The 12,470-nt window shown below is 30.8% G+C and overlaps 4 protein-coding genes across 4 annotated transcripts; 1 reads left to right on the forward strand and 3 right to left on the reverse strand.

Moving 5' to 3' along the window:
* The first annotated feature begins 1,639 nt into the window (after positions 1 to 1,639).
* LOC123295016 (gastrula zinc finger protein XlCGF26.1-like) lies at positions 1,640 to 3,154 on the forward strand. Its single transcript, XM_044876218.1, has one exon. The coding sequence runs from the start codon at positions 1,640 to 1,642 to the stop codon at positions 3,152 to 3,154; it is 1,515 nt and encodes a 504-aa protein (XP_044732153.1).
* Positions 3,155 to 7,546: 4,392 nt separating this feature from the next.
* Positions 7,547 to 8,141, reverse strand: LOC123305790 (gamma-glutamylcyclotransferase-like). Its single transcript, XM_044887619.1, has one exon. The coding sequence runs from the start codon at positions 8,119 to 8,121 to the stop codon at positions 7,591 to 7,593; it is 531 nt and encodes a 176-aa protein (XP_044743554.1). The 5' UTR covers positions 8,122 to 8,141; the 3' UTR covers positions 7,547 to 7,590.
* A 1,670-nt stretch (positions 8,142 to 9,811) lies between these two features.
* Positions 9,812 to 10,409, reverse strand: LOC123305791 (gamma-glutamylcyclotransferase-like). The gene has a single exon (XM_044887620.1). It carries the CDS (start codon positions 10,377 to 10,379, stop codon positions 9,828 to 9,830), a length of 552 nt encoding a protein of 183 aa, XP_044743555.1. The 5' UTR covers positions 10,380 to 10,409; the 3' UTR covers positions 9,812 to 9,827.
* Positions 10,410 to 11,054: 645 nt separating this feature from the next.
* Positions 11,055 to 11,690, reverse strand: LOC123305728 (gamma-glutamylcyclotransferase-like). Its single transcript, XM_044887528.1, has one exon. The coding sequence runs from the start codon at positions 11,625 to 11,627 to the stop codon at positions 11,097 to 11,099; it is 531 nt and encodes a 176-aa protein (XP_044743463.1). The 5' UTR covers positions 11,628 to 11,690; the 3' UTR covers positions 11,055 to 11,096.
* Positions 11,691 to 12,470: the final 780 nt, after the last annotated feature.

Here is a 12,470-nt window from a genome sequence, read left to right on the forward strand (position 1 = left end):
TTGTACTTGGCCAGATCGACATATTTATATTTTTAATTCCGTATTAACGAAAAAACATTACATGTTTTAAAAAATGTCAGGCATCAAAAATTCTTTAGAAATAAAGAGAATATGGTATCCGGAAATAGAGTACTTCTGTCCCTCTTTATGGGTGTAAATCAAAAATTCACAAGTTTGCATAGATATGTTTTTGTTGATTACACTCGGACAAACATTTTCCACCAGCTCCCATAAAAATCTACTGGCACGGATGGTTTTTTCCTTGTGGTAAATGGGCGTTGTTCCGATTGATTTTTATTTACCTATCATAAAAATTTAATTACCCTGCGACTTTAGTTTGGGACTCTACATATAAAAATCCGAATTGAAGTTTTTTATTGTCTTTCATGTGAAGTTTCAGTATTCGCTTCGGCATAGTTTTGTCTATTTTTTGACAATCGGTAATCCAAGGAGAATTTGGGGATACGGGAAACACCTACTTTGAAATAAAGACAAAATCTTCAATTAAAATAATTTTTATTGTCTAAAAATTAATAAAACGAACAAACTATAACTAGAAAATTTGCAAATTCAGTGGCCAATTTGAAGGTGATATTATATTATTTTAACATTAAATACACATTGATTGTGTATTTAATGTTGAAATAATATCAACTTTAAATTGGCCACTGAATTTCCAAATGAACAACTTGCTTATTTCTTAACCAGCTAACATTTATTGTAAGACAGATATTTAGTTAGTTATTTTCTGGGTTCCAACTTGGATCACATCCATACATTCGATTTAATTTTAAAATATCCAATTTGCTAAAGCCAACTCGTTGTCCAATCTGTTGTGGTGCGCTGATCGTTACATTCGTATTGTTGGAAAATGCGACTTGATTATAATGCAGTACACTACCATAATCGTAGGGTAATCCAAAATGGGAAAAAGCATTTGCATCATATTTTCTACTAAAATTCTACTAATTGATATAATTAGGAAATCAAAACATATAGTTTTTAAAATAACAAAACTTATGATTTTAATGATCAAAGATAATTTCCTATAATACGTAATAATTATGCAAGATTTCGACTTAGATTGTTCTTACAGTTCTGGATGTGGTAAGTGGGCTTGAAAGGAGACTCCGATAACTTAAGTCACCCGCGATCTAAACAAATTTGTACGAGATCCAAATTTGTGGAAGTACTCTACGAAATTTTTAAGATGTCATGACTCATGACACCGAATTTCACTTGTGAATAAATTGACTTAAATTTATTTAAAATATGTAATATCACGTAGCCCTTACCATAAAAGTTACGTATCGAAATTTGAATTTTGATGTTTAGTAATATCCAGAGACTATATCAGTAAACTAATTTAGTTTGCCGTACATTCATAGATGGCATTAAATTTCAACCGATAAAAATTAGCATTAAGTTTCCGTTCTTCTTTACCGATATATTCTCTGCAACGAGTTGTCTCTAGTATAGTGAACTGTCATAATTTGAGTGAACCGAATATAAAAAAATGGAAAATAATTTATTTAATGATGTAAATAATCATCTTTTAATCGATGAAGAAAACTTAAAAAAAGAATTTCATAGTGAACTTATTATTATTAAAAATGAAATATTTAATGAAAGTGATTCAATGGAACATGTATCAATTAAAGAAGAAAATAATAAAACGGAGGATCATGAAGCAATTAAAAAGGAAATACTAGAAGAAAATGTTACAACAAAACACGAAGTGGTTGATTTAAATGAAGGGTTTTCAATAGATAAATATCAAGAAATTAAACTTGAACATCAATTAAATACAGAATTTATAAAGGATGAAATATCTGATGAAAATGATTTAAAACATCAAACAATTCAACATGAAGAAAAGAACATTTCATGTGACGTTAGTGATAAAAAATTTGCTGATCAATGTAGTTTAATTGTGCATAAAAAAATTCATAGTGAAGAAAAACCATTTTCTTGTGAAGTTTGTGATAAATCATATACTCAGCGAATCAGTTTAGAAGCACATAAACGGACTCATACTGGAGAAAATCTTTTTTCTTGTGAAGTTTGTGATAAATCATTTACTCAGCGAATCAATTTAGAAGCACATCAACGGACCCATTCTGGAGAAAAGCCTTTTTCTTGTGAAGTTTGCGATAAATCATTTACTCATCAAAACGGTTTAAAGTATCATAAACGGACTCATACTGGAATAAAACCTTTTCCTTGTGACGTTTGTGATAAATCATTTGCTGAGCGAATCAATTTAGAAGCACATAAACGGACACATACTGGAGAAAAACCATTTTCTTGTGAAATTTGTAATAAATTATTTACTCATCGAAACAATTTAAAAAGACATGAACGCACTCATACTGGAGAAAAACCTTTTACTTGTGAAGTCTGCGATAAATCATTCACTCATCAAAATGGTTTAAAAAATCATAAACTGGCTCATACTGGAGAAAAACCTTTTTCTTGTGAAGTTTGTGATAAATCATTTACTCAGCGAGTCAATTTAGAAGCACATAAACGGACTCATACTGGAGAAAAACCATTTTCTTGTCAAGTTTGTGATAAATCATTTACTCATCGAAAGAATTTAGAAAGGCATAAACGAACTCATACTGGAGAAAAACCATTTTTCTGTCAAATTTGTGATAAATCATTTACTCGACAAGAGGGTTTAAATGATCATCAACGGACTCATACTGGAGAAAAACCGTTTTCCTGTGAAGTTTGTGATAAATCATTTACTCAGCGAATCAATTTAGAAGCTCACAAACGGACTCATACCGGAGACAAACCTTTTCCTTGTGATTTTTGTGATAAATCATTTACTCAGCGAATCAATTTAGAAGCACATAAACGGACTCATACTGGAGAAAAACCTTTTTCATGTGACCTTTGTGATAAATCATTTGCACGTCAAGAGAGTTTAGATGGTCATAAACGGACTCATACTGGGGAAAAACCTTTCTCTTGTGAAGTTTGTGATAAATCATTTACTCTTCGAACCAATTTAGAAAGGCATACACGGACTCATACTGGAGAAAAACCTTTTATCTGTCAAATTTGTGATAAATCATTTACTCGTCAATATGGTTTAGATATTCATAAACGGACTCATACTGAAGAAAAACCTTTTATTTTATGAAGTTTATGATAAATCATTTACTCAGCGAAGAAGTTTAATTTATCATAAACAAACTCATAACAGAAAAATTTTGTGTTAAATTTTTTTTTTTAAATAATTAATTGCGCTATTTTATATGAAAATGTTGGGATATGGTGTAGAAATTTGTATTAAAACAAATAAATTAACTAATTTTACTTTATAATAAACTTATTATACCATGTATATGAAATATACAGAGTATATTAAGTTTAGTCCCAAGTTTGTAACGCTTATAAATATTGATGCTATGAACAAAATTTTTGTTTAGGTGTTCATAGAATCACCTAATTAGTCCATTTCCGTATGTCTGTCTGTCCGTCTGTCATCACGATTACTCAAAAACGAAAAGAGATATCAAGCTGAAATTTTTATAGTATGCTTAAAACGTAAAAAGTGAGGTCGAGTTCGTAAATGAGCAACATAGGTCAATTGGGTCTTGGGTCAGTAGGTCCCATCTTGTAAACCGTTAGAGATGGAACAAATGTTTAAATGTAAAAAATGTTCCTTATAAAAAAATAAACAACTTTTGTGCGAAACATTTTCTTGTAAACATTACTGTTTACCCACGAGGGCGCTAATTAGGTGAAAATTTTGTAGTATGTATTAATATGGGAATATCAGTTATGTGTGTGTGTCAACAATAAACTCAGTCAATTGTTTGTTTTCACTAGTTTGATTTAAATTTAATTCAATACGAGATATCAGGGCTTACAAAGTTTCCTCAAAATAAAGTTTTTAAACTAACATCGAGGGTTGAATTGTTATTCAATTTATGCAACCCCAAGATAGTTTTCTATCTAAATTATTTTAAAAAGGTTTAAGTGATTATGCACATTATCTTATCTTATATATTTAAACGAGCAATCCTTGTATATATATATATATCAACGATCTTGGAAATGGCTCCAACGATTTTCATGAAAATGAGTATGTAGGGGTTTTTTGGGGCGATAAGTCGATCTAACAAGGTTTCATTTTAAAAAAAACGTCGTTTTATTCGTTTTTTCATGAAAAACTGAAACATACATCGCAAAATATGACTCTTCCTGACATCTTTTGGTGTATATCGTAGTTAATGAAATACAATGCAAATTATAACTCTTCCTGACATCTATTGGTGTATATCGTAGTTAATGAAATAAAATACATTACCGGGACATTCAAATTGGTATTTGTGTGGAGACATTTAAAACGGTCTTCTATTAGTGATAAAATTTGTGTCTTTTTAAGAATACCGAGCAAAGCTCGGTCATCCAGATATTTAATCCCTAAACCAAAAAAAAGGGTAAGTATTGATAGTTTGACCGATATGCGTCTGTCTGTCTGCCTGCGGCATCGTAGCGCATAAGCGGATGAACCGAATTTGAACTTTTTTGTTTTGTTTGAATGATATTTTAATGGAGAGTGTTTTTAGCTATGTTTCAAATGTGAGTTTAGGGCTCCGTACCCAGAGCAACTAAAAAATAAGCGATGATCCACAAGATCGATCCAGTTTGGAGAAGGCTGTAAGAAAAAAGGTAATTTAATGAAGAGTGTCGTCTTAGATATGTTTCAAGTTCAAATTTAGGATTCTGAATCCGAAAAATTTGTCGGGGTTTTTTAAATTTTGTAATTTTCATTTGTTTTTATAATATTAATCCTGCATATGTTTAACCCCCGAACTAAAAAAAGGGGGTGTTATAAGCCTGGCCGCTATGTGTGTGTGTGTGTCTATCTGTTTTGTTTGAAAGGCAATTTTATGGAGAGTGTTCTTAGCTAAGTTCCAAGTGCGAGTTTAGGGCTCCGAAAAAACTAAAAAATTATCGATGACCTTCAAAATCGGCTCAGTTTGGAAAAGGCTTTAAGGAAAAAGGTAATTTAATGGAGAGTGTTTTCAGATAGGTTTGAAGTCAAGTTTAGGGTTCCGTACTCCAAAATTTGTCGGTGTTTTTTAAAATTTTGAAAATTTCACTTGTATTTGCAACGAATACTCAGACGATTAGTGTCAGTATGAGGTAATAGTTTTATTTAGTAATAATATTTGACCTAATTATAATATTTATGTTTTATACATTCTATTCATAATTATTACATTTCAAAGTTTAACCACTTTATTTGACCAAGAAACGGAACTTTAAAAAAAACGTTATATCAGGATTTTATTTCTACCTCTATATGACGGACGACACTTTTGTACGAAACCTTTTTATTAAATGGATCATTTACAAGAAAAAATGTCTGCACAATGAAAATGGATCACTCTGTATATTCACTGTTGATTAATAACGTACTATAGAATTCAGATATTCTTTTAAATACATCGCTCTAGTGGCCATTTAACCTTAAGGTACAATATAAAAGGATAAAAAGAAAAAAAATAAGTGGGTACTTACCTTAATGCAGAACAATTCCAAGAAAAATCCAAAAATTTAGGACACACATAAAACCATAACTAAAATTTCCCAAAATTACACAAAAACAAATTAATAATTATGGATTAGTTAAAATCAAAATTTATCAAATTAATAGAATTAATTCACTGACAATTTTCACAACGAAAACACATCAATAACGCGAAAGTATTTCTTAAAAGTAAAACCTAAGTTGTTTAAAAATATGCAAATTACATTATTAAATCGTAAGACAGTTTTATCCGTGTTTTGAAATCAACATGCATGTTTTACATGAGGCCAAATTTAGATCAACGACGCGACGTCCACCATGACGCGGCACGGCGCCCAATCTTTAAGAATTAACTGTGATCACGTGGGCTATAAACATAGTTATTTCATTTTTTATATAGAATTTATTACTTTACGAACACTGATTTAGAATTATTCTCTACTAGCCGTACTCCGCCACACTTCGCTGTGAGACATTATGGTTGCATGGAAATAGATGAAAGGGATCTAGTAAATTTTCTGAAATTGGATAAACCCCCGATAAAATAGTTTACAACATTTAAAAATCTGAAGAAAAAAACCTTCATTGGGAGTTACACCACTCCGAAGATATTCGTCTCGAAACGATTTATAGAATTTTAATTTAGAATTCCAAAATGCATCGAATGAACTAGAATTGGGTGAAAATATTGAAAATTAGATTGCTACTGCTAAATTTTCAAATGTCATGATTTTTAAACGATGTATACAGGGTGTTCTATAATTGACTGCAACAATTATAGAACACTCTACCAAATTTGGATCTGAGGCCTATAAATTTACGAGATAATTAACCTAATCTTATATTAATCAATTAATAAAAAATACACTCATGAAAATAAAATTCATCCAATAAAACACTACTTAAACAGAGGGTGTGTTTTATCATAGTGTGAAGGAGTGATCTAAATGCGAAATTCAACCATATACAACCATAAAAAATAAAAACATAATAAAATAAAAAAATTTTAATAAAAATTTATAAAAACATGGGCGGTTTCAATGTATGTAAGCGTTTCTTTTATTTAAGATAAACCTTAGAAAGGCGACCACCGGCTTAATTTTTTCAGGCTCAGAGACGTTTAATACATCTTCGTTTAGTACATTTTAAACTTATTAATATCCTGCTTTTCTTTTCCTTCTACCCCCGGACAGTCTTCTATCAAATGCTTCACACTCTCTGCTGCATTACACAAAACGCAAACTCTTACTCCATTAACTTTCACGCTATTCCATCTAAAACCATACATTCGAAAACTAGCAATCACATATCTTTCATTTCTCTCACATTTACTTAAATATTTGGCACCTTGAACGTAGTGGTCTAGCATAGCAAACATGCTCAGAGTCTCTTTGCTCCTGATATCTTCCAGATTTCCAGTCAGAGCAATCTAGTTTACCACTCGTTTAACAGATGCTTTGTCATCCATTTCAATCACACCATTTAATCCTCTTTCGTTCAATAACTCATTCAGCACACTCATTGTTCTGTCATTTATACATGTTATTTGCAACCTTTTATCAGAGTTAATTATTCTATTACGATAATTGATAGCTTTTTGAATGCAGAGATATTCAACGTTCCTAACTCCAAGCTCAAGATTAACTGCAGAGTTTGGCGTAGATTTAGATACACAGTGTTTTTATAAGTACCTACCTTCCGAGAAATTTGGTCTAATAGTTTAAAGCCAATTTTCACTTAAATTCAGCCTTTGATGGATTTACAGTCGTACTGCAGATAATAGGTATCAGGCATATAGGATCAAGCATTGAATTTGACAGCCGCTCAAAGTCGACTGGAAATTGGAGACGCTTTTTTAAAATCACGTCTATCGTTAAACTTTTTAGACGGGTGACAAAATTCTTTAAGTATCACATAATTATAAGAAAATAAAACAAAATTTGAAATGTAAATTAAAAGTTTTATTAAAAAATAAATATTATTTCGTTTACAAATCAATAATTAAAATCAAACTCGTCACAAAATGTTCTAAATCAATCATTCTTTTTTAAAGCCTCAATCAGATTTTTTTCACCTTCACCAGGAACACTTGGTATTTTTCTCAATTTTTCAACATAATCATTTGGTATTCCAGACTCAACAGCACCGTCTATAATACAATTTTTATATAATTCCGAAGGTCTTCTGTCCAATGGTAACGATTCCCCTTCGTTTAACATTTTTGGATTAACTGTTTGTTGATAAGTTTTACAAGTAATTGAATTGCCTTCAGGCGTTTCAATAGTTGCATCAAATCGGAAATACATATTTTCATGAACACCTTCTTGATGATCTAAAGATGCTAAATGAATATCGTCAAGTTCCCAAATTGCACCCCAAACTGTATGGCCCGGTGTTGGAACAATTGTTGCGGCGGCACCTTTCCATCGACTTGAATAATTAATAAAATCTAAACGATAATCTTTTAGTTTTCCAACACCCTTACGCACAGCTGAAGGATTTTTCAAATGTATACGTTTACTTAACAAATTACTGCCGTAAGCAAAATATAAAAATTTACCCATGTTTACTGATGAAATTCAAAATTGTTGTAAAAGTGAATACTATTTTTTTTAAGTTATAAAATGGCTTTATATATTCTTGATTTAATTCTTATCTTATTTTGAAGGAAATATGTATTTACACGCTAACGTCTAAATCAATTTTCTAAATTGTTATTTGTATAGATGTACCCTCCAAATATCCGCGCACTGTTATACTCCTTAATTTTTATACACCCCAAATACACAGATAAAAAATTTAGCAAACCACATTAAGTTATTATGTGTTAAAATTTGGGGCACCATTTACCGAAAAACATAGTTTAGGGTCGGTAAAAAATAAATGGAATCGATACGATTAATTGTTATTCATATGCAAATACACCTTTGTCTATCCATATACGCAATATTTCTCCGAAATTTTAGCCGGACTCCTTTATATATATACATACATATACCACATTGAGTTTAGACATAAAAATAGATAAATTTGCGCCTTTTATTTGATTCATTACTGACTGTTTGTTTTGCGCCTTAAATTCTGTTGCACTTTTGGCGCGTGCATGCATTGCCATCGCTCCAGTTACAACCCTGGACTTCGAAATCCCTCGGAATTTACAATTTGTTCAAGTTAAAAATTTTAACATTAACGTGTAAATGCATACTTTCTTCATTTCCTTCTAGAATAGGATAAGAATATCTTTAATTCAAACCACTTCCTTCAATAACACGGGAAAAATAATATAAGAAACTATCTAATAGAAATTCCAGAAATAGATAAAGACTTAAATTTTATCAATATATTTATGTATCTTACCTACTAACAAAACCACAAGCGTGGCAAAGGATTATTTTCTAAGGAACAGATAACAGTAAAAGAAATTTAGTACCTTTCGAGTAACAATCATTTATAAAGAACAACTATGTTATTAAAAGCGTTCATCTAATATCTATCAGTTATAAATAAGAGTGAGATTTTAATTGAACTTGAAAACATTTTTAATTTCAATTAAATTAAAATATAATTTTTAATGACATTATTGAATATATTGACATTCAAATCCGAAATAAGTGAAAATATGTATATCTACCATTTTTCGATTAGTATAGGCAATATATATTACATCATTGTAAACTTGTTGCATGGATCTACACGCTTTGTAGCTGAGATGTCTGCCGAAATGCACTGTTACTGGGCAAGGAAAAAATGTTATCTGTATCACAATTAGACATAGATACTTGGAGTTGTTAATAATCAATTCGAAAAATTCAATTTTATGGCTCAATTTTTATTCAAATTATAGCGAATTGTTATTAGCTGTTTAAATTGGACGATTGTTTTTATTTACATAAATTTTGAACTGAAATAACTTATTATACTTGGAAATTTTTCATTATTATCGCTTTTGATATCTAATTACATTAATTATTTGAATCTTATCTATCTCAAGGATATTGGTACAGCAAGTAATTTTCAAGCAATATAGTTAATAAGTAATGTTTGATAATTTGATTTTTGAAGTTATGACTAACTTTAGTCGTGCCACCGTACATACCTCGACTAAATTCGATTTGGTTTATTGTCTACCACTTTACAATTTTAAGAAAATAAAACAAAATTTAGAATGTAATTTAAATTTTTAATTAAAATTTAAAATGTACATATAGGTATATATTATTTCGTTAACAAATCAGTAATTAAAATTAAACTCATCACAAAATATTCTAAATTAATCATTTTTTCTAAAGAGCTCGTTTAGATTTAATTCACCTTTAACGGGAACACTTGGTATTTTTCTCAATTTTTCGATATAATCATTTGGTAATCCAGACTCAATAGCACCTTCTAGAATAACACTTTTATAGAATTCCGACGGTTTTCTGTCTAATGGTAACGATTCCCCTTCGTTTAACATTTCTGGATTTTCTGTTTGTTGATAAGTTTTACATGTAATTAAATTACCTTCAGTCGTTTCAATATTTACATCAAATCGGGAATACATATTCTGAAGGACACCATTCATATCTTCGTGGACACCTTCTTCACGATCTAAAGATGCTAAAAGACTATCGTCAAGTTCCCAAATTGCACCCCAAACTGTATGGCCGGGTGTTGGAACAATTGTTGCACCGGCACCTTTCCAGCGATTTGAATAATGTCCAAAATCTAAACGATAATCTTTTAGTTTTCCAACACATTTACGCACAGCTGATGGATTTGTAAAATGTATACGTTTACTTAATAAATTACTAGCGTAAGCAAAATATAACAATTTTCCCATATTTGAAGTGATTCAATTCAAAATTGATGTAAAATTGAATTATATTTTTAACTTGTCAAATCGCTTTATATATGCTCGATTTTATATTCTTATCTTACTTTTTTGGACGAGAATATACAGAATGTTCGATTTACATTTAGGCATATAAATACTACGAGTATGACAGAGTACATGCGTTAAGCAATGCATTTAAGTAAGAGGTATTATAGGTATTATATGATATTGCAAAAGAGACTTGTATCGTGGCTTATCTGTGTAGTTCATCTATTCAACTATGAAACTCCCAGTCTACAAGCGTCTTAATACAACTATCTCAACGCATATCGAAGCTTCAACACATGTATATATTACCTCTCCCTTAGATGCATTGCTTAACGCATGTATTCTGTCATACTCGTGATATTTACATGCCTAAATGTAAATCGAACATTTTGTATATTTACACGCTAAAAAAAATGTTATAGTTATTTTTATTGACTTGAGAGAGAGGGCATCTCCATATGATGGAGATTGATAAATGATTCTATAATTATTACCATTATTTATAAAGAATGATTTTTTTAAAAGTTGTATTGGCACGATCCAGGAGAGGGGGGAGAAAGAAAATAAAACAAAATTTGGAATGTAAATTTAAATTTTTTATTAAAAAATATATATATTTATTATTTCGTTAACAAATCAATAATTAAAATCAAACTCATCACAAAATATTTTAAATTAATTACTCTTTTCTAAAGCTTCGATTAGATTTAATTCACCTTTAACAGGAACACTTGGTATTTTTCTCAATTGTTCAATATAATCATTTGGTAATCCAGACTCAACAGCACCTTCTAGAATAACACTTTTATACAATTCTGATGGTCTTCTGTCCAATGGTAATGATTCCCCTTCGTTTAACAATTCTGGACTTTCTGTTTGTTGATAAGTTTTACATGTAATTAAATTACCTTCAGTCGTTTCAATATTCGCATCAAATCGGAAATACATATTCTGATGGACACCTTCTTGATGATCTAAAGATGCTAAATGACTATCGTCAAGTTCCCAAATTGCACCCCAAACTGTATGGCCCGGTGTTGGAACAATTGTTGCGGCGGCACCTTTCCATCGATTTGAATAATGCATAAAATCTAAACGATAATCTTTTAGTTTTCCAACACATTTACGCACAGCTGATGGATTTTTTAAATGTATACGTTTACTTAATAGATTACTGCCGTAGGCAAAATATAAAAATTTACCCATGTTTACTGATTAAATTCAAAATTGATGTAAAATTGAATTACTTTTTTTAAGTTGTCAAATCGCTTTATATATTCTCGATTTAATTCTTATCTTATTTATTTTGACAGAAATATGTATTTACATGCTAACGTATTATACAAATCTAAATTGCTATTTGTATTGATGTCATGGAGATTGATTGATAAATGCACCTTTTTTACTGTGATCGAAATAAAAATCGATATCGGGGTTTCAACGGAAATACACGTTTTGAGGGTCCCTGATTCCAAAAAACTGGTTTTTCAATAATGTTGTGTCCGTCGGTATGTCGTATGTCTGTTACAAAGCTGGAGCCTTCAATTTTCAACAGATTTTTCTCAAACTCGTTACATAGGTTCAATTTGGTCATAATTCTAGACGATTTTTTCATTCTTTCCCTAGGCCTTTTTTTAAGGGTACTTCCCTCTAGGCCAAAACGGCTTTCTCAAAAACGGCTCTAACGATTTCGATTAAACTGGGCACAAGGCTAGACCTTAAGGTGTTCCTAGAATTGGTATAACCCACATATCCGGGAAAATTCGAGAAGGCCCACACCCTAGGGAAAACCTTTTTTTGGGGTTTTCTCAAAAATGGCTCTAACGATTTCGATTAAACTTGACACAAGGCTAGACCTTAAGGTGTTCCTAGGATTAGTATAGGCTACATATCCAGGAAAATTCGAGAAGGACCACACCCTAGTGAAAACCTTTCCAAATACAAGGAAATGGGATTTTCTAGGGAGAGGTTGATGGGACAACAGTGAAACTTCTTATCAGGGTTTATATCAACAAGGTCCTAGGTTTGATATAACTCCCCTCTGGAACC

This window comes from Chrysoperla carnea, chromosome 1 (genome assembly GCF_905475395.1).
Source record: "Chrysoperla carnea chromosome 1, inChrCarn1.1, whole genome shotgun sequence".
Classification (NCBI taxonomy): domain Eukaryota; kingdom Metazoa; phylum Arthropoda; class Insecta; order Neuroptera; family Chrysopidae; genus Chrysoperla; species Chrysoperla carnea.